This window comes from Neofelis nebulosa, chromosome 2 (assembly GCF_028018385.1).
Source record: "Neofelis nebulosa isolate mNeoNeb1 chromosome 2, mNeoNeb1.pri, whole genome shotgun sequence".
NCBI classification, from domain to species: Eukaryota; Metazoa; Chordata; class Mammalia; order Carnivora; family Felidae; genus Neofelis; species Neofelis nebulosa.
In genome coordinates, this window is record NC_080783.1 from 35,969,607 (window position 1) to 35,992,774 (window position 23,168).

The window sequence follows — 23,168 nt, forward strand, 5'->3', positions numbered from 1 at the left end:
TCGAGCGGCCCCGCGGACCTTTTCTCTCCGGGTCGCGTTTCCGGGCGGATGGCGCGCTGACGGACGTGTCGGGCCGGGGTTCCTGGGACTTGAGCGGGACGGGCGTGAGCGACCATGGCCTGGCAGAGCATCCCGGTAGCCCGGCTGGAGGGCGTTTCGCAGGAACAGTTCACGCAGCAGCTCTACCCGCAGGTGAGGCCCTCGGGCAGGCCGAACCGCAGGGAGCCAGGGAATACCTGTCCCTGCCACTCGGGCGGCTCCGAACTGGTTTCTGGAGACCCAGGGTATGGGGAGGAGGCGGCAGGCGGCTGAAGATGGCTTGTTGGCTCTGTGGCCAGGGGAGAGAGCACATGGGGGATGTCGAATGGATCATCTGTCAAGTTTTCCAGGGAGAACAGCGCCACGTTTTCGGGGAGCAGGGTGATAGCGGAGCCAGGAGTGCGAGAAATAGCTTGCCTAATAAGCGCTGCTCGCTGCGAAGCGTGGCTCTGGACGGACTCTTATTATTTTGTCTTCCTCCGTTACCATGGCAACGAAGGGAGTTGCGTTGGGTTTCTTAAAGTTTGGAGGTTTCGTCGCCCCACTGGTTGCGTGAAAGGCGCGTGTTAGTCTACTCCACTGACTGGGTTCAGAAGAGCAATTTTTCACTGCATCGAGCCAAAAGGGAAAGCAATGGGAATCCCTCGGGAAACTGACTTCCCCTGGTCTTCGGTTCTAACTAACCTGAATTCCAGTTCAGACGTTGGAACCTCTTATATGTGTAATTCGAACCTCAGTTCCTTAAGAGAATACTCAAGAGGACAATATTAAAGGGAAGTATTTTGACTCGCGGTGCTTTGTAAGGGAATCCAGGCTTCAGAACAGACTAAAAAGTCCAGCAGGTACTTAAAAGAAAAATATAATCCACAAGCTTACAGTTAAGTATGCTTATGGTAGAACTCTCCCTCAGCAATTTTACTTGATATTTAGAAGGGTGGTCACAGGGCTACAGTTCTCAGTATGAAAAAAGTCAGGAACGAAGTTTTTTGATTGTTTGTTTGTTTGTTTTTAGGAGTTAGCAATCTAGAGCGAAGATCTAAGCCTTCATTTATTTGTGGGTCTAGTGCTGGATGGGTTGTTGTTGCCCTCCCTACTCCCACCTCAGGGTGTGATCGTATAAGATGCTTGCAGGGCACGATTGTGGAGAAACAATGCATGTGAAAATGCTTTCCTAAGATGCATGGCAAAGAGTATTTTGTAACGTAATCTTTACAGACAAGATACATATAATATGTCACAAAGTGGACATACTTAAGTTTCCTAAAGTGGAGTATTGCAAACAACACTCTGGCCACGATGTAATAAAGTAGAAACTAATAAAACTGTGAAACAAGACCTTTCTACTTGGAAACACTAAAGAAAATCGATGAGGGGGCATAGTCCTCAGATTTTTAACATGTTTTAATAATTAACAGTGTGATGAATGATGCATGAATAGATAGACCAGAGAAACAGAATAGAAAGTCTGGAGGTGTACATCTAGAAATAAATTTCCATTCATATGGGCATTTAGTATGTGATGACCATGATGTGTTAAAAATCACTGGGGCAGGGGCGCCTGGGTGGCTCAGTCGGTTAAGTGGCCGACTTCGGCTCAGGTCATGATCTCGCCTTCCGTGAGTTCGAGCCCCGTGTTGGGCTCTGTGCTGACAGCTCAGAGCCTGGAGCCTGTTTCAGATTCTGTGTCTCCCTCTCTCTGACCCTGCCCTGTTCATGCTCTGTCTCTCCTTGTCTCAAAAATAAATAAAACGTTTAAAAAAATATTTAAAAAAAATCACTGGGGCAAAGGAACTTTTAAATAAATGATGCGGGGGCAACTAGATAGTCATTTTAAAAAATGATAAAATTAGATTTATATCTGACATCATACACAAGAATAACCAAATCTCTAAATGGATCAGAGACATAAATGTAGAAAAATTAAACTACATGGGTGTTAGAAGAAAACATGGATAAATTCCTCCATAATCTAGGTCAGTGGACAGTCTAACTGTGACTGAAAATTCAGGTGTGGTAACAGATTAAAATTTGAATACATAAAATACAAGCTGGGGAAGAAAGTATTTGCAACATGTTTCATAAAAGGGCAGAAAAGGCCATGTATATGAAGAACTTCTAAAAATTAAAGGGGTGGGGTGTGAAAGGCCAAAAATCTGATAAAATGTGAGCAGTTGACCAAAAAAAAAAAAAAAAAGATAAAAAATAGCCTCTACACATGAAAAGATGTTCAACTTTACTTATAAGAGAACTTAAAGCTACACTGATATACCATTTCTTATCTATGGCTTTAATAATACTCTTGGTGAGGCTGTGAAGAAACTGGAACTCTCACACTTTATGCCAAGTGGTACAACCCTTGTGGAGAGGAATTTGGCATATCTAACAAAACTATGTGTGTTTACTTTATAACCCAGCAATCCCTCTTTGAGGAGTTTACTTTGGGGATTATTGCAAATAATCTAAAAATACTATGCACAGGAGAGTGATTGGTTAAATTGTTCATTTACATTATGGTGTACAAAGCAGTAAAAAAGAATGAGGGAGATAATCTGAACTGATAGCAGTGATTTCCAGGATATATTTTTAAATTAAAAAAAAAAATCAAATTACCAGAAAAAACCCCACAAAATATGCCACTTTTTTTTTTTTTTGTAAAAAAGAAGGGGAAATAAGGAAGTATATGTGTTTCTGTTCTCTGCCAAACAAACAAACAAAACCAGGAACGATAAGCCAAAAATGAGACTGGTTATCTATAAGGGATGAGTGAGCAGGAAGTGGAAGAATATGGATGGGATGACCTCTTCGCATAGTTTTGACTCTGGGGATCACATTAATGTTTTACATTCTAAAGTAATACTGATAATAAAATTAATGATGAGTAGTGATTAAAAAAACCAAAACTCTAATGTAGAATTTAAAAAAATAACAAGTGAACTTAAGTAAGGGGGAGGGAGATAAGTAACCCAAATCACTTTTGAGCACAGTACTTGGTATGTCTTCAGTCTAAAGACAAAAAGAACTGTAAACAAATACTGAACTCTAGTTAATAGACTTGCTTTTTACAGTGATATGACTTAGCAATCGTGAAAGTATTTATTGTGAATTCTGGGATTATGCAATTGATTAAACATTGAAGATGATAGCAACAAGGTTTCTCACTGTTAACAGAAGAGAGTTACAAATATATAAACAATGAAATTTAAAATGAACCTTGTGGTGTAAGATCGGTATTGGGGTTTCAGTGTTGGTGGTATTTTGGTTCGTTCATACATACATCTATTAAGTGCATATGTGTATATAGTGTATATGTATGCTTGGAGAGAGAGAGAAATAGGTATAGGTATATACATATGTGGGCTATGTGTGATTATGTGTGTGTCTTTGGGAAAAGGAGAAATGAATATACACAGACTTTCACACATTTCTTAGCTCTGTCCACTGAGAAGGCCTAGAAGTAATGACAGCCCAATAGCAATGAACACACCTAATACCAAGATCATGGTTTCTAAATATGAAATGATTGTAGGGCTGGGACAGAAAAAGTATAAAAGGATTCTGGATTGTGGTTTTTTGCTATAAAGAAAGGAAGTGTTCAGGTAAAAATTCACAAGAGCCAGCTTGATTGGATCCTACTGGCCAAATATGAGATATTTCGAGCATCAAATTAAATCAGTAGATTAAACCAAGTGAGTAAAATAAATAAATGGGGATGTTAGAGCTCATTTTGACATTAGAATGCTACCTAATGTAGAAGATGATGAAATTTTTTTAAAATCATGATTTTTGCATTCATCATAGTAATACTTGATTCAGGCAGGAATTACCAGTTGCTCAAAATTAACATCACAAATAATAGAGCAAAATATGTGCTACCTGATGTGTTGCACTGAGGAGGACACAGCATTGCTTCTGTGGTACATTTCTTCCAAAAATGTATGACCTGAATCTAATCACGGAGAAACATGAGATAAACTGAAATAGAAGGGCATCCTACAAAATAATTGGCCTGTACTTTTCAAAAATGTCAAGGTAATGGAAGAAAAAGGCTGAGGAACTGTTCCAGATTAAAAGAGACATGGCAACTAAATGCAATGTGGGATTTCAGAAATAGACAAAAAAAAAAAAAAAAAAAAAAAAAGAAAGCTATAAGAGATAATTGGACAATTAGCAAATTGGATATGGATTGTAAAGTAGTAGTATTTTTATCAGTGTTAAATCTAATTTCGATAATTATTCTGTGGCTATGTAAGAAAACATCTTTGTTCTCAGAAACTATACTCAAGTTTTTGGAGATAAAGAAGTGTGATGTCAGCAACTTACCTTGAAGTTAATTTATTTTTAATAATATGTTCCTCTCTATACACATAGTGAACATGAGAGCAAATGGTGAAATAAATGGGGCAAAATGTTATATTAACAGTTGGTGAATCAGAGTAAAGAGTATATGGGAGTTCTTTGTAATGTTCTTGCAACTTTTTCACAAGTTGGAATAGTATCAAAATAAAAAGTTACAAACAATATTGACTGTAAAGTACACATTTTAATTATTTATATTTTTGTTATAAATAGCACTTGTGAAAATGCTGTAAGTAATGTTCAGATTTGTTGTTCCTAGCTAGTGATGGCACTGCTGTTTTGTTTGGTTTGTTTTCCTAATGTTAAATTTTGTTCTAAGTATATTACATTGTTGCTCTTCCTGTTTCAGTTACAGCATGAATTGTCAAAAGGTCTGAGTCTGAGCATCTTAGGATCAAGAATCATTTCTTACTGTTTTTGTCCCTGTATTGCCAAATATAACTCCTCATATATTATTCATTTTCCCTGATTTTTTGTTGTATGTTTTTGCCACTTACAGAGAAAACCTCTAGTGTTGGAAGGAATCGATTTGGGGGCATGTACAAGCAAATGGACAGTGGATTACCTGAGCCAAGTTGGAGGGAAAAAAGAAGTAAAGATTCATGTTGCTGCAGTTGCCCAGATGGACTTCATTAGTAAGAACTTTGTATATAGGTATTTTCTTCTGAGGCTTACTCTGGGATTACAAATAGCTTTTAAACCTTTATAAAATAGTTTTGTATTATTATATAAAGACCATACTGCATTTCATCTTTTGGCTAGTTTGATACAGTCATGGAATAGCTTACTAATTTTTAAATTCTAAATTTGCATAATTATATAAAGACATTTTCAAAGACCATTTTTAAAATAGGGTATATGCCTGCTACCTTCTGGAACTCTGGAAGGAACCAGATTTCTATAACTTGAGTTAGATTAACCCCCAAATTGGGTCTGCTGTAGTCATTCAGTGCTTCATTAATTAATTGATCCTACCTCATTAGTAATTGTTATCTAGAGTAATGAATTCTAAAGTTTCCCTTCATAACCTAGCTTGATTTTTAATGCCCTTATTTTTAAAAGATTTTCTAATTCTTCATTGTTAGAAAAGCATAAGCCCATGTTTTCTTTTTTCTGCTCCCTCCAGAAATATAGGTCAGGTAGTTGCTATGTTTGCTATAGGTTTTCATCAACTTGGATAACTTAAAAAATCATAATTTTCTTTTTTGACACAATAACCTTAGATACTTTTAATTTTCCTTGTGTTTATCATTTTATGCTTGAGATGTCTTAAAAGTAAATAAGATAGTTAAAAGCTGCTGAATGCCCAAACTTCAATGTTTTAAATGCTATTATCTTACATATTTAATATGCTATTTATTCCTATAAGTTTCATTAAAAATGTTTAAAAAAAACAAATTTTTATATTCTGTGCACATGCAGTTTCCAGCAAATTCAGTTGAAAAACCATGTAGTTCACAAAAGACTGATTTTTAAAGAAAGGTGGTTCTCACTGTTCCTTCCAGAGTTTAGAGATGAGTTAAACAGAGCTTCTAATGTCCAGAGCCATTCCTTTCTCATTAGAAATATCCAAGCTCATATAGCAGCTTGCCAAAGTATTTCTTAGTTTTTGAGCCTTTGAATATTCACCATTATAGTTTTGGTGTTTAGTAGGCCATGAATTGAATTTAATTGCCATAAGTTTTAATAAGTGCAAGAACTTTTCATTTTTTATTAAACCAGAAAAGTGGAAGAAAGTGCTGGAATGATGAACATTTTTAAGCCAGCAATTAATGATGTTTATTTTCCAGAGAGTCCAAAACCATAACAAATGGGCATTGAAACTTCATCTTGAATTGCTTTGATGTTTTGTCATGTTCCATAAACTTTTCAAAACTTGTTTTGAAGCACATACATTATGTAATAGTTCTTATCCCAGCTTTCTCCAAGCCTTTCACTAGAGCTACTAAAGAGTTGCAAGATTATTTTCTTAGTGCAAGAAAAAAATAGATGCAGTCATTTTTGGCAGTTACCAACCAGGGAGTAGGAAAGAAGGGAGGCATCTAGGTCAAAAGGAGTCTAGAAAGTAAGAAATCCTACACACATGTGTCATTGTTACCACTTCAGTTTAAGGTTGCGTTTCTGCTTACTAAATATTTGAAAAGCAATACATTCCCAAGGTTAGCTTTTACTTCTTCCTTCTTGGTGCCTCTCATTGTTCCTCTAGAATCAGGGTAGTATGAGGAGAGTCTTGTGTGGTGAAAGAATATTGTTGGTATTTTTCTGGGCGTTTAAAAAAATAAATAAGTCTGACTCTTACATAAGCTTTATTTAACTGCTTCTGTCTATCACGTCATCTAATTCCTGTCATCATCCTGCTCTTACTTATACTTTTATTAATCCTGATCTTGATTTTGCAAAGCAGCCTTTGCAAATGGGGACCAGGACAGTGAAGATTTCTTTTTCTTTTTTAAAATGTTGGTAACTACTTTCATGGTGCTAATGGGTACATTATCATTGTTGTTCACCCTACCATCTGTCCTTTCCTGAGCACTTACTATATATCAGGTGCTGTGCCAAGCATCCTAGATTATGTTAGTCATTTAATTTGGAAACTATCTGTGAGGTAGTTTTTGTTGTTTGTTGTTGTTGTTTATGATTATACAGTTGAGAAAACAGGCTTAAAAACATTAAGTAACTTACCCAAGATCATATACCTTGAAATAATGAACCAAATCTATACCCAAATTTGCCTGACTCCACAGAGCCCATGAGACTAACCCCTCTTTGATACTGTCTCCCTTACTGGTCGGTCTACCAGTCCAGACAAATGGAATTTAAATAGCAGGTGTCCTTTTTTTTGAAACATGCATAGGATAGATAAAACCTCTAGACCAAGGAACTTCCTAATTCATACCTCATTCCCCCCTCTCTCAGCTTTGCTTACATAGAAGCTCTGACAGGCACCACTACATGAGGGAAAAGATTGCTAATAGCACCCAAGTTCTGCTTTTCTTCATTGCCCTGTTCTCGTGCAGGTCTTAAAACCCTTCTGAGTTTTCCTAGTAAAAAGCTAAGCCTGGGCTACTGTGCCAATTACAGGGGTAGCTCTGGACCAGAGAAGCTTCTACATTTTCTCCAAACTCTTCAAAGATGCTTTAGTAGGAATAAGGGTATGTGATGAGGTCAGAGAGGAAAACATTGCATAGGGGGATTCCAAGTAAATTTGTTGATATAATTAGCCAGAAACTGTAGTAGGAAATTGGTCTGAGCAAATGGCAGACTCCTTTCTTCTCTCTTGGCAGTGCTCACTCTTGTACATAATTATCAGCAATGTCCTCAAGTTCAGACTGACATTCATAGCCACAGGACTCACTAGTTCGTAATCTGGCATCAGATTCACTTAGCTTTACAAAAGGATACAAGGCGGGAAACCACATTCTAGCAATATAGGATCAGTGGGAGTCTTTATTCCAAAACAGTAGCCATTTTTTGGCTCACCAAGTGACAGCTTAGTTGTAAGGGAACAAGACTATATAGGTGGGTACAGAAACACCTTAGTTTAGTCAAGCCACAGAATCCACAGAAACCAGTGACATGAAATGGCCCCGTGAATTTAGCTTCTAGGTTCCACCAAGGGACAAACTCAGTTACAAGAGTTACACTGCACACAGGGAAGCCAAATCTTTTGCTTCTTAACAAATATTTACAGTCCACTCATCAGCCTTTTAGTTCAGACATAGTTTATCAATCAAGGGTCATTTTTACAATAAACAATGTTACCTGATTTCACAGCTAACATTCCACATTTATCTTAAATCAGTAAGTTTTTATGAAAACATTGCTAGGAGAAGGTAGGCCCAAGGTCATCTTCTTATAGAGAAGGAGAAAGGGTTTTTGCTAACCCTTTCTCCCCACCTCCTCAGTACACATTTAAGTGGGAAGATATTAGGTAGGAAGAATGAAAAGATTACAACTCTTAATTGGACTTTTGGAGGTTGGAGTGCAGTGGAGGGGTGGAGGAGAGGCTTTTGACCCAGATGCTTTTGAAGACTTCATTGTCTTGATGTTACTGTTGTCATCTTCATGTGGGGGTCAGTACTTTTGATTCTAGAATGTTGACTAGATAGGATGGGACCCAGAGAAATGGTAGCCTTCCAGGCTCAAGAGTAAGACAAAAGGAAACAAACTGCTTCTGTGATGTTCATCTCTGTTTATAAGGGTGGAAGGAGATAGCCATTTAAACAGAAATATTGAAGAAGAATAAAATTTGGTCACTTCACTGAATTCTTCTTGAGGTATTCCTCAGGATCTTAAAAAAATTTTTTTAATGTTTGTTTATTTTTGAGAGAGACAGACACAGAATGCAAATGGGCTGAGGCAGAGAGAGAGGGAGGCACAGAATCTGAATCAGGCTGCAGGCTCTGAGCTGTCAGCACAGAGCCCAACATGGGGCTCGAACTCACAAGCTGTGAAATCATGACCTAAGCTGAAGTCAGATGCTCAACTGACTGAGCCATCCAGGTGCCCCACCTCAGGATCTTTAAAATGACAGAGTGGTGGTGGGGCGCCTGGGTGGCTCAGTCAGTTGAGCATCTGACTTTGGCTTAGGTCGTGATCTCATGGATCACGGGTTCAAGCCCCGTGTTGGGCTCTGTACTGATAGCTCAGAGCCTGGAGCCTGCTTCAGATTCTCTCTCTCTCCCTGTCTCTCTGTCTCCCTCTCTCTCTCTGTCTCTCTCTCTCTCTCTGCCCCTCCACCATTCATGCTCTGTCTCTCTCTCCCTTTCAAAAATAAATAAACACTAAAAAAAATGTTTTTTTTTTAAATGACATAGTAGTGAAGGAGACTGAGAGCAGTGTTAAGGGCCTCTGTTTTCTGTGGTAGTGCCTAAAGGCAGGAAGATCAGTGAGAGAGGGAAGGACTTGATCTTCACTGGACCATTCGCTTACTATCTCTTCCAAAGTAGCACTAGTAGTTTGTTCCATTTGTCAGTCACAAGACTTGTTTTGCCATGACACTTGAAAATAAGTAGCAAGTTTGAAAGTTTGTGTATATGGAGAGATAACCAGATACCACAGAAACATTTTTCTAACAGTAACTTGGAATAGGAGGATACTGACATTAGAATGATTCATTTGCACCATAGATTTAAAAATCTTTAATGTTTGAAATCAAAATTTTAGACAATCTAGGTCAAATAAGCAAACTGTTAAATGAATTTTGAAAAATTGCACATAATAGATATAATAAAAATTATGGATACTGTAAAACAGAAGATCATACAACTCCAACAAACCTATATATATACCTATAGAATATTACTGGTTGATTTATTATTAAGTCTAAGGCTACTTTTTGGTTTATTTCAGAACTTTACCTTTTGATTTATTAAGTCTAAGGCTTCTTTTGTGTTTATTTCAGAACCTTACCTTTTGATAAGTTGGTTCAAAGGGCAGCTGAAGAAAAGCATGAAGAATTCTTTATTTCAGAGGTAACTGCTTTGAACATTATTTTCTTTAGAAAGCATTAATATCTGTATACTAGGTGGATTTTCTTGTACAAGAACATTAGATATACCAGAGTTGTAGCCTTCTCTGATAGCTGTTTTTAAGGTTTGGTTATATATGCCATAGATCTAGTTTTGCTATTTATTAGATCTCAAACCTTGGCCATGTTATTTTTCTGTGCCTTGATATACTCATCTATAAAACAGGAACAATAATAGTACCTATTTGATAAAGTTTTTGATACAGTTAACTAAATAAAATCAATGCCTGACATGTCGAAACTACTCACTAAATGTTAGCTATTAATAATACTTTCTTAGAAAATGCTTTGGTGTGTGGGCACCTATGTGGCTCAGTCAGTTGAGTGTCTGACTTCAGCTCAGGTTATGATCTCACGGTTTGTGAGTTCAAGCCCCACATCAGGCTCCATGCTGACAGTGTGGAGCCTGCTTGGAATCTCTCTCCCCGTCTCTGCCCCTCACCCACTCATGCTCTCTCTCTCAAAATAAACGAACTAAAAAAAAAAAAAAAAAAAATGCTTTAAGAAAATGCTTTGGTCTGATATGCAAAGTTCAAATGCTAAAAGAGAACTTTATTTTCGTATCTTATTGACTGTTAGACTGTTTCTGTATTTTATTATTGTTAGTTATTATCAATGTGATTGCTGTTGTATTTGCTGTAACATTTGTTCAGGATTAAATGCAGAAGAATTCTACTTATTTACATTATAATCCAGTTTTAAATAATTCAATTTAAATATCTTGAGATAAGACATTACGGCTTATATAGAAATACATTTTTAACAAATTCACTGTTATCTCAAAAGCACATTTTAAAAATAAACTGCTTGTTAAGTTTTGAATAAAGCTGTTGTCTGCATTTGAGCCAGCTGGGCTGGTGGCCAGTTTTGTTGTGATGGGTGCTGCCTGTTCACAGTTGTTTCAGCAGGTAGTGATTACACTAGATTATCACCAGGATCCCTCCACACTCTGCAGGGCTGTGATTCTATGATATGATTAGATTGTCTACTAAAACTGAATCCATTAGCTTTACCTGAACTAACAGTATATATTCATCTTATTTACAACTTTCCATAATTTTTAGACATAAATCCATAATTTTTAGGTGTAAGATGAATATAGACTATCAACTCAGTCCTCCAGGAAGCAGGTGCACAAATGGGCTTAGGAGTGCAAAAAGGTTTATTGGGGAGTAATACCTCTGAAAAGAAAGGGGAGGGTTAGGTGAGGGAAGACAGCATCTCTGCCAGCTCAAGGTGGAACTCCTCAGCAAAGACTGCCTGTTAGAGGAGTCCTGTGTGGGTGGGTGACAGTGTCTAGTCCTTTTCCATCTTGCTCAGTCAGTGGTTGGGGCTACCCCAACAAGAGCGTGACCTTGAAAGGCTGAATTTATTTTTTTTCAATCCTGAAATATTAGAACGGACAGAAAACTTAGAATTCCGAAAACCATACTTTGAAACCTATTTACCCAGTAAGAAATTTATAGAAATTATATGAGGCTAGTTAAAAACATAAAAACACTGGATCTGAGGGGCGCCTGGGTGGCTCAGTCAGTTGGGTGGCCGACTTTGGCTCAGGTTATGATCTCACGGTCCGCGAGTTTGGGCCCCGCGGCGGGCTCCGTACTGACAGCTTGAAGCCTGGAGCCTGCTTTGGATTCTGTGTCTCCCTCTCTCTCTGCTCCTCCCCCATTCATACCCTGTCTCTCTCTATCTTTCAAAAATTAATGTTAAAAAAAAAATTGAAAACACTGGATCTGAGAGCTGAGTTAAATTTTTGGTCCTAGATTTGTAATATGTTGTTAAGATAAATGATGTAGATTTTGAATTTTGTGTTATGATGGTAAGGTGTAGGTATAAAAGAGGCAGAATTCCTGAGTTGGATTGCCCCTGTACTTGACCCAGTATCTCAGTTCTTTAATTTTTAGAGGAAATGCAAGCAACAGTAGTGTTTTATAATTCAAACACTTCTCTACTCTAGCTACTCAGTGAAGGGTAGTTGACAGTTTTTTAAAGTATCAACATAAATTTACTACTCTGATGTGACATATTTCTAATTCATACATGAGCTGACTCTAAAGGATTTGGCTTGAGAATTTATATGATCAGTTATAAGGCTTACCTTGATAAAATGCAGTGTTCCAGATTTTTAAAATATTTATTACTGAAAATATAAATTGTTATATTTATCTCCTATTCTACATTTGCATTACATGAAAAAGTTTGTTGTTAGTTTCCACAATACCTTGAGATCATGTGTGTTATACAAATGAGAATTCTTTTCAGTCTTGTAAACTGTTAAGAGTCTAAGTAATTTAGAGCATAAAATCTAAACTAAGCATTGTAGGGACGCCTGGGTGGCTCAGTCAGTTAAGCTTCCAGTTTCGGCTCAGGTCATGATCTTGTGGTCTGTGAGTTTGAGCCCTGTGTGGGTCTCTGCGCTGAGCACTCAGAGCCTGGAGCCTGCTTTGGATTCTGTGTCTCCCTCTCTCTCTGCCCCTTTCCTGCTCCTGCTCTCTCTCTCTCAAAAATAAATAAACATTAAAAAATAAATTAAGCATTGTGTTTTAGACATAGTAGGTATGTGTTGCCTTTCAAATTTATTTCATATAACATTTTGTGGATCTAGTCCTAATAAGCGGCCTATAAAGCTATTTCTTCATATGGCCACCAGAGAGCATTAGTAGAAAGGGTACGAAAACAGAACTGTTTCGAAAACAACTTAACTGGGTTAGATTTTAAGACTCATTTCCTTCTGTCTTTACTTTCTAATATTTTTAAGTGAATATTTATGTTATTTTTCTTTGCAATATTTAAGGATGAGAAGTACTACTTACGGTCACTTGGGGAAGACCCTAGAAAGGTAAGAATTCTGAATGTAAAACAAATGCTTAAAACCTAAATGGATATATATATTTTAATTGGCACTGTAGTTTTATACTTAGTGCCTGACACATGACTTGTTTCATCTTTTTCCATTATTTTCTCAATGATTTGTGCCCTTGAATAAGATAAAATTATTAAAAGTTGGTTACTTAGTTCTTAAGCAGGACCATAGTATCTTAGTGTTTAAAGTCATCTACTCTAATCTCTATATAATTAAGAAATCCTTTCAACAATATATTTTACAGATGGCCATTCAACTAATAAAATATAATCTAAAATAATTATAAACATTCTGAATAATTCATTATATAAGTTTTGACATGTATTCAGAGTCAAATTAATATGGCTGCCTAAAATGATCAAGTAAGGGGTGCTTGGGTGGCTCAATCGGTTAAGCATCCAACTTAAGCTCAAGTCATGATCTCATAGTTCATGGGTTGGAGCCCCACATCGGGCTCTGTGCTGACAGCTCAGAAGCCTGGAGCCTGCTTCAGATCCTGTGTCTTCCTCTCTCTCTGTCCTTCCCCTGCTTATGCTCGCTCTCGCTCACTCTCTCTCAAAAATAAACATTAAAAAAGTTAAAAAATAAAACGATCAAATAAGATTCTGGTTTTTCCTTTTATTTCCCATTTAATTCTTTACTTTCTTTTAGTTTCCTCCCTTAGTAAAACCCACAGGTTTTACATAGTTGATAATGTTCAAATTGTTGACTCATAGATTTTAAATACTTAATATTGGAGTAGATGGCAATTGTATGATTGTTGTTTATAAATAGGAAGAACCTCTCTATTAATTAAGCATATAAAGCTTAACAGTACTGATATTGTTGAATCTGCAGTCTTGTTACATAGTCTGTTATTACTTCATTTGAAAGAGCATGTGTTGGCTGTGGTCACCTACTAGTATTTTAAAGCAATGAACAGACTTTTGCCCCATTCCTTCTTGATATCTTGGGCTCTGATGGCAGACTGAAGTAAAACAAGCATTACACCAATATTGCATTTATCATTAAAATTTTTACCATGTTTGTCTCAATGCAGGATGTTGCAGATATCAGAAAGCAGTTTCCTTTACTGGAAGGAGATATTAAGTTTCCAAAATATTTCAAAGAAGAGCAGTTCTTTTCCAGTGTTTTTCGAATTAGCTCACCAGGATTACAACTTTGGACCCACTATGATGTATGCTACGTAAATGAGAAATCTGAAGCTATAGTCAATCTTTCGCATTTATAGATATAACATTTACAGTTTTAACATTCTGTAGACTACCCTAAAGATCTTGGAGATATAATTTGCTGAAACATGAGCTTTGAAAACAGGTGCTCTGCAAGTTGGTGCCTAGTTTCTCATATTTGCATTTCTCTGTGGTCTTGTTATATTGTGTGTATGTAAGTTTTGTGCAGTTTTTTTTTGTGTGTGTGAAAAATGGCCACCAGATGAGGGGGGAAAGTTGCACAAATGGCAAAAGTCATAAGGTTATGATATGAGGATGTGAAGATGACACATGTGACTAGGTGGAACTGTTTTTCAAGAGAAAGGCAGAAGTTTGTGGAGAGCCATCTCCAGTTGTAAGAATTTGGGGATATCTGAAGATCTTAGATTATATATCCCTTGAGAATGTGAAATGTCAACTGTATTGGTTGAGCAGCAAGATACATAGAATATTGTCCCTGATCATATCATGGTATTATAATTTTACTTGCTTAAATATATGCATATAAATATTTTAAACACATTAATCCTACACATTAAAAGTGTAGGATTGTGTATGGTTTGTTGTTGTGTGGAGAAATTTAGGAAGCTAAAGCAATACCTAATAAGTTTCTAAACATAAAATAATTTTGGGGGTGCCTGGGTGGCTCAGTTGGTTAAGCGTCTGACTCTTGGTTTTGGCTCAGGTCATGATCTCATGGTTCGTGGGTTCTGGCCCCATGTCGGGCTCTGCGCTGGCACTGCGGAGCCTACTTGGAATTCTCTCTCCTCTCTCTCTGTCCCTCCCTCTGCTCTCACTCATGTGTCCACTTTCTCTCTCTCTCTCAGAATAAATAAACTTTAAAAATAAATAAGGATAAAATAATTTTTTTTAAGTTCTAAATCAAGCTATATTGTTTTATAAATGTTTTATAATTCAGCTGAGGATCTCTTGGGGGGATTGTAACATAATAACTCTAATTAAATGAGGTAGACAAATTCTTAGCTTAGTTTTTAAATGTTTTACATAAATGATATGGTAAGAAAATGATATAGTAACTGAAATATATATATATATTTTTTTTTTTAATTTTTTTTTAACGTTTATTTATTTTTGAGACAGAGAGAGACAGAGCATGAACGGGGGAGGGTCAGAGAGAGGGAGACACAGAATCTGAAACAGGCTCCAGGCTCTGAGCTGTCAGCACAGAGCCCAACACGGGGCTTGAACTCACGGACCGAGAGATCATGACCTGAGCCGAAGTCGGCCGCTTTTACCGACTGAGCCACCCAGGCGCCCCTGAAATATATTTTTAATTGTATTATGTGACTATTTTAAATTTTAACTAGTATCACTTTTATCTGGATTTATAATGAAATTTGATAAATCTTTTCTAAATTAAAAGTAAGTCAAAGGAGTGCTTGTTATATAGTTAAGGTTTACATAAGAAAAGGGTTAGTGAAAGGAGAAATGCTTAGGTAGAAGCAAAATGTAAATAATTATGAATATATCTTGCTTAGTATATATTTTAATTCCTTGGCTAAGAATTATGTATCTCCACCTTTTAACATTTTCCACAATGTGTACCAACAAAGTATATCCTTGCATATGCAGAAATCAAGATTACTCCATTAGTAAGTACATAAAGAACATTTGCCAAGTTATAGTCCGGTAGAAATAATTTGGAAATCAGGATGTCTGTAACTAAATTATGGTTGGCTATATAAGAGTTTAGTAGTGGTTGATTACAGCAATACTTTGTGTTTTTCCAGCACCTAATTTTTCTAAGTGCTTTCAATCTGTTGTCCAATGTTCATTGCATAGCATCCCTTGACAGATAAGTAAAATAAGTACTAACCAAGGGGAGCCTCAAATAGATGTAACTACCTTCTCTGTCAGAATACTGGGGCAAGGGCAAATAGTCCTCAGATTTCCTAATGGCTTGCCAGTCCTTACCATTTTAAGGCAATGCTGCTGGAATACCTCTAATAAAGGCACAGTTGTATTTAGAATACAAATGTTTTCTTTGTTAGATTAGAATATTACTTTAAAAGTTTTAGATAATGTGAGGCAAGTCTTACTAAAGGATAGGGTTTACATTTAACTGTTTGGAATACCACTGGTTCTATTTATTTGAATTTTAGATATTGCTTATCCATAAGTTCTTATTGGCCTTCAGGTAATGGATAACTTCTTGATACAAGTGACAGGAAAAAAACGTGTTGTACTATTCAGTCCTCGAGATGCCCAGTATCTATATTTATCAGGTACTTTTTTTTAAGTTTATATTTCTAAGGTCTGGTCTATTCAGTTTCTCTTTTTAAGAATTCTATTTTCATAGAAAAATATCTTAGGGCTTCTTCCTAATTATGATGTATTTGTGTTCACTGTGCATGTGTATATAGGTAATAGGCTGTGTGAATAATGAAATTTTCAAATTTTCTTAATTATATTACATGGATGTCCATGGTCATAAAGGGTGGGTCACTGAAAACTGGCTTAGGTTTCAGAATAGTAATTGTTCTCACAGTGTGGATAAAATAAATAATTGTACAGAAAAGAATACACTTTCAAGTTTATACTTGCGATTACCTTTTAAGAAATGCTAACTTTGCTTAATCTTTATTATCCTTTTTTGCAACTTTTCAGGTACTAAATCAGAAGTACTGAATATAGATAATCCAGACTTAGCTAAATATCCACTGTTTTGCAAGGCTAGAAGGTATGAATGTTCCCTTAAAGCTGGAGATGTATTATTCATTCCTGGTAAGATTTCTAGACCTCATTAATTTGCTGTTTATAAACTCTGTACTCTGTCACTCATCCATTATATGATATTTTTTTTAGTACAAAAGTATATTTATTATATGTTCTGTCCTATACAAGTTGATTTTTATATACAACTGTGTATGTGTGTTTAAAGTATGCTTAAGCAAATTCTTATAAAATTAAGAATCTTGTTTTTCAAAGGCAACCTATAAATATATTATTAATTAATATAATACTCTTAATTATTTAATGACATCAAGCAATAGATTTATATCTGGGAAAAGATTAGTTTGTTCTTTTTAATCACTTCATTTCTAAAATATTTATATATTTTAGAATTATGTCACTTAAGCATTTACAAAGAAATGGTAAATATATTTCAAAGCCAAAGGAGATTAGAAATTTTATTAAGTATCAAATTATTATAATCTTAACACCTATGATGTCTTTTTTGTGCATTATATTCTAAGGTCTGAATTAGTGCCGCTTAATTTCTTTGTACAATAAATAGGCATTAGTTGTTGTAGTTAGTGATGTAATTAATATCTGTAATTATTCAGAAGTGAATACCTGAAGATAAAAAAATCATAATTAAGATTAAAGGAGTCCATTAACAAATTCTGTTTATATAGTCCTATTTCCCATATTTAATATATTTTTAATCATTAATACCTCTTTTTCAGGGACAGAATTAAGTAAAAAAGTATTAGTAAAAATATGATGAGGGGTGTCTGGGTGGCTCAGTCGGTTAAGCGTCCAACTTCAGCTCAGGCCATGATCTCACAGTTCCTGAGTTTGAGCCCCACATCCAGCTCTGTGCTGACAGTTCAGAGCCTGGAGCCTGCTTCAGATTCTGTCTCTCTCTCTCTGCCCACCCCCCACTCATATTCTGTCCTCTCTCTCTCTCTCTCTCTCGCTCTCGCTCTCAAAAATAAACATTAAAAAAATTTTTTTTTAATATGATGATTTCATTTGGGGCTACATTATACACTGCTTGAGGATAAGTAACCATGTTTTGGTAATTTTTGTATTCTCCAAGGGGCCTGTTACCATGTCCTTAACATAATACTGATTTGATACATTGACTTATTTATTCTTATGTTCTCTGTAAACAACCAGCATACTAGTCTTTAAATCTATTGCCATTATTTAAATCTTGGGGTTTTATATCTTTAGACAATGGTTAGGAGCTATGCAGTTTTCCCTTATTCTATATACAAGTTAAAAAAAAAAAAAGCCAGAAATACTGAACATTTGCATATATTTTGAAATAAAAGCAAAACCCCCATCTTTGCATTCAAATTTAACAGAATGGTTAGCTTTTTTTTCCTGTTATACTGAATAAGGCAAAAAGATTCTTAAAGAAAGAATAATTAAGATTAAATCCATGTTTGAAACTAGTTTTGCAAATCAAAATATTTTAAGCTTTGTTTTTCCTAGAGCACTCTTAGAATGAGTTTGTTTGTAAAATTTAGCATCTTGTAAATCTTACTTTCTCCCATTCACAAGATTAAACATTTTTTGATGTGACTAGTATTTCATCTTTATTATATTGTGATGTTGCTTTCATATTCCTATAGCACCTGTAAGTTTGAAAATGTTTAGACTCAATGGAAAACAAAGAAATGTTCTAGAGGAAGTGAAAAATTAATTAGCTATATCATTTGACAAAGTTTCCTCATCATCTCCACCACCAGATATGTGCTTTAGTTTTATATATTGTAAAGGAGCTGAAAGAAATATAAGAAAATTATAATTAATTTAATTAGAAATATGAAACTAAGGAGGCTACAATGAATGCAAATTTAAGCAAGTTAGAAAACCAAATATGCAGCTTGAATAGGAAGTCTTTGAGAACAAAAGTACTGTGCTGAGGCAGAAAAGGTCAAAGATACTCCTCAAATAATTGAAATGTTCTGTGTACAAAAAATAAACACTTTTGATGTGGTTGTAGGACTCAGGAAGTGTAAACAAGTAACACAAAACATAGCCCCAAATTACAGAACTACAAAACAAATACAACTTTATTATGTCTTTCAAGTTAAAAGGGAAAATTGCTACTTCCAAAGGTTTTAAACGTAGGGTTGTGTTATTGACACTTTAAATTGGTTGGCAGTTCATAAAAGTTAAAATGATTCTGTTAAAAGCTGGGAGTGTGCTAACGAAGGCATCTAGTTACAAGAATTTCTTACATTGGCTATATGCAATTTGTGATATTTCACTGACATTTTGGTGTTTTTTTTTTTTTTTTTTTTACTCTAGGTTTTATTTTTAACTTGGTTTTTTTTTTTTTTTTTTTTTTAACTTTCTCTAGCTTTATGGTTCCATAACGTAATCTCTGAAGAGTTTGGAGTGGGAGTGAATGTTTTTTGGAAGCACCTTCCATCTGAATGCTATGATAAAACGGATACCTATGGAAACAAAGACCCTACGGCAGCATCAAGAGCTGCACAAATTCTGGACAGAGCTTTAAAAACACTGTCTGAATTACCAGAGGAATACAGGGACTTCTATGCACGGAGAATGGTCTTACACATTCAAGATAAAGCCTATAGTAAAAACTTTGAGTAAATAATGAAGTGAATGCAATGAATATAAACTTTGCAATACAGTTCAACTCAAATATTAGAAAAGTATAACATATAAAATATTTTTTAAAGATTGATTCTTTGTTAAAATAGGAAAGATAAATCAATCTCAGACTTATAGATTAAATATGAATTTGTATTTATATGGTTTCTACTTAATACAGTAGGTTGAAAGAATGTTGTACTAGGTGGGACCACTCTAGCTTTCAGATACAAATAATTAAAAATCCAACTTAAAATGACTTAATAAAATAGATTGGTTGGCTCAATCGGTTAAGTGGCTCAGGTCATGATCTGTTTGTGGGATTGAGCCCCATATCGGGCTCCATGCTGACAGTGGTGAGCCTGCTTGGAATGCTCTGTCCCTCTCTGTTCTTCTCCCCCGCTTGTGCTCTCTCTGTTCTTCTCCCCTGTTTGTGTGCTGTCTCCCTCTCAAACTTAAAAAAAATAAAATGACTTAATAAAATATACTGAATCATTATACATGAAGTCAACTGATAAACGGGCTTCAGTATTTCTGATCCAGTGATTCAGTAGTGTCACCAAGAACCTAGGTTTGTTTCCCCCATTTTCAAATGCAGCATTGGCATCATCCTAAGGCTGGCTACCCTCGTGGTCACGGGATGATTGCCAATAGCAGTTGGAGCCATGTGCTTCTTCATTTACATGCAGAGGAGAAGTCAGGCTGGATTCCAAGGGCCTTCTCTTAATATGCAAAAGCTTTCCCAGGGTCTCATTGATCTAAAGTGGCTTAGACCTGTCTACTGCTGAGCCAGTCACTGGGAAACGGTATGGAATAACCCTTAGAACAACTGGGTCTCCTGGAGCTTATTAGTAGAATCCTCTTCCTCTGAGGTACATGAGGTATACATGCGGACAGCATGGATAATTTTTAAAATTAGGATTCAGGTTAGGAAAAGAAGATGAGCAACCAATGATGTCTACTACATTTTTCCTTTGAGCTTTTTAAAACATACAGTTGTCTAGGCACCAACTTTGTAGACTTTATTCGGTATGTTTAGGGTTTGGTATAGTATCTGTATCTGGTAGACCTCATAGGTTGTTTTGATGTATAATCAGGATTGAGAACAACTGGATTAAATGATAGTAATTTGGATTATTGGTTTTGTGATTTGTCCAAAAAGTTTAATCTGATCCTGGGGTTTTTTGGCACTCAATGTAAGTCAGATCTGCCCCTTTTTTCAGTTATTCAACGTCAGAAAATGTTCAAATCTGTTTTAATTTATACTTACAGCTAAATCTCAGCCCAATTAGTTTTCCCCACTAAATGCTTTTCCACCTCTTTTTAAAGAGAAAAATTCTTTTTTTAAGAATACAGGAGAGATCCCAATAATGTTGTCATCATTGAAGACAATGAGCCATTGTATGTGGATCTGTGCCATTCTTTGTAATTATATTGCAATTTCATTGAAGAAAGACCAGATATATTTACAGAACACAAATGTGTTCATCTAAAGCAATCTGAGTGCATCAAGTTGGTGTGTTTTAATTATGGACAAAATTTTCTGTTAAAGTAATTCATCTGTTCATATCCTGTGTTTGGAGTTTGATTAATTTCAGGTATAAAAAACATTATGATAAATAACAGAAAAGTATATAAAAAATCATTCTGAACTCCCTAGGTGCCTTTGGGAAGAGATATTGAAGTTACTCAGGTCAACAAAAGTAAAAAGACGGTCTGTTAGAAAAGCAATTGTCACATTAGCCTGATTTAATTACTAGTTGTTTTTTTTTTTTAATTATCTTTAGTTCTTAGATTAAGCAAAGAAATTCTTTAATGATTCCTTTTCCTTTGGGAAGAAAAAAAAAAAACCTCTGTTAGTTTGAACAGTATTTATGCTCAGCTCTTTAATAAACCTCCTGGGTTTTGCCTCTTTGAAAAAAAACAACACAAAGAGAATCAGTGCAAAGTATATATCCAGAATCATGTAGAAAACTTGGAAGTAAAATAGATTATAATCTTCCCAATGAATATTCATTTTAATTCAGTTTATTTGGGAAGCACACTGCATGACCTTAGGCAAGTTAAATAATTTAATCTTTCTGAAGCTTATTTTCCTCATCTTTAAACTTGTACTTTATAGGGTTGCTACAAAATTACAGAGATAATTCCAGGGCAGGGACAGTGATGGCTGGTGCTAGCTTTGAGATTTGGGGTGGCTCTTGTGGCAGTATTAAATTATAATGCCTACAAAACTAGAAGTGAACCCTTAGGGAAACTTTAAAATGATTTCCTTGGTCATATTTTTTAATGTTAGAGTCTTAATTTTGCATTTATCTTTTTTGCTGACCTGATTGAGACCAAATGAGATATTTTTAACATATAACATATTAAACAGTATGTGTTAGCTGCAACGTCTCAGGAATTCCAAATCTTAGAACTTTATTGCTGAAAGGGATCTTAGAAATCATTTTATCAATCCACATCGCCTAAGTGATTGTCCAGGCTTGTGACAGAAACTGGAATTACACCTGTGGTGACCAGGTCAGTAATTCTCCACGCTTTCTCCCTTAGGTGCAGCACATCTCTTGTTATTCTTGGACTACAGTTTGGGGGCTTGACCTGATACACAAAGGAATTTTTCTTCTCTGTCAGCAAAACTTGTCACTGTACCACTCACTGTACCACATAGACAAGGGATACAAAGTAAGACTAACAAGTAAACAACAGAGTGTAAGAGAAAATGGAATACTATGCAGTCAAACAATGAGACAGAGGTATTGTAGTACTGGCAAGAAAGTTTTCAAGGTAATTAAATGAGTAATTCAATGAGAAAAAGGTTGGAAACTATGGATATAGTATACTGCCGTTTGTGTAAAACAAAGGTTTGCTGTAAGTAAACATTTATATTTGTATATGTACAGAATTATCTCTGCTAGAATATACAAGAAACCAGTGATAGTGATTGTCTTTGGGAAGAAGTTAGACAATTTAGGTGGGCAGACTGGAATCTGCAGTTGTATATTTTGACTTTTTTTTTTCTGGCCCCTCTATCATTCTTTCAAAACAACTTTTTTAAATACATGTGTTAGACTGTATTAGTTTTTCATGAACACTAACAGTATTTGCCTTGGCACATAATTACATTGGAATTCTACTTATTCAGTAATTGATTTAAAACTTGTCACTTACAGTTTTAAAAAGGGAAATAAATTCAACAAGGCTTATTTTGTATCTTTCCACCCTTTTGAAGAGCGGCTATGGGAACATTTGGAAAGAATCTTGGTAAGGAGGCTTTTCTCTCACCTATCTGAAGTTGCCAACAGACATCTAAGCTGAACCTGAGAAGTTGAAGGAAAGCAAAATGCAGGAAGCTGGAGTGCAGGTATGCGTGGGGTCAGAGCTGTGCTGCTGGGACTCCTTCCTCCAGGGCTGAGACCAGACGTGGTGAGGAGCCAGTCGACCGGCAGTCACTCACACATCCCTGCTGTTACCTCAGTCTTGTTGCAAGCACACATGCTGAGTGTTTGGTGTTTTAAGTACGCCTAAGTTGTATTCTATTTTTAAAGCTCCATTAAATGGGATCCTAAAATGACCACCCTAAGCAACTGCCTGTCTCTACCACTAAGAGCTACTAGACCAACCTCAACTTACAGATGAGGTCTACCTATGTGTCGATTGTATCCTCTGAGGCCCTTAAATGAAGTATAACAGAATAGCTCTTTTAAAAATACTACCTTTTGTTTCATATTTTCACTTTGAAGCCTTAGTCTATTACACATTTCCATACTCAAATGCTTGAGACTGGTTTGTCCGAGCCTAGATCTTTCTTGCCTGGGTGGGTGCTTATATATGTCATTACATGGGT

The 23,168-nt window shown here is 35.8% G+C and overlaps 1 protein-coding gene across 2 annotated transcripts; it reads left to right on the top strand.

Annotated features, from left to right (window-relative positions):
* The first annotated feature begins 16 nt into the window (after nucleotides 1-16).
* On the top strand, nucleotides 17-20,455 carry TYW5 (tRNA-yW synthesizing protein 5). Of its 2 annotated transcripts, XM_058709995.1 has the most exons (8): nucleotides 17-192; nucleotides 4,895-5,049; nucleotides 9,800-9,869; nucleotides 12,723-12,767; nucleotides 13,831-13,968; nucleotides 16,161-16,248; nucleotides 16,631-16,747; nucleotides 19,065-20,455. In XM_058709995.1, exons 1-8 carry the CDS (start codon nucleotides 115-117, stop codon nucleotides 19,319-19,321), a joined length of 948 nt encoding a protein of 315 aa, XP_058565978.1. In that variant the 5' UTR covers nucleotides 17-114; the 3' UTR covers nucleotides 19,322-20,455. The 2 variants fall into 2 exon arrangements, with proteins under 2 accessions (XP_058565978.1, XP_058565988.1); XM_058710005.1 differs by lacking the exon at nucleotides 13,831-13,968.
* The last annotated feature ends 2,713 nt before the right edge of the window (nucleotides 20,456-23,168 follow it).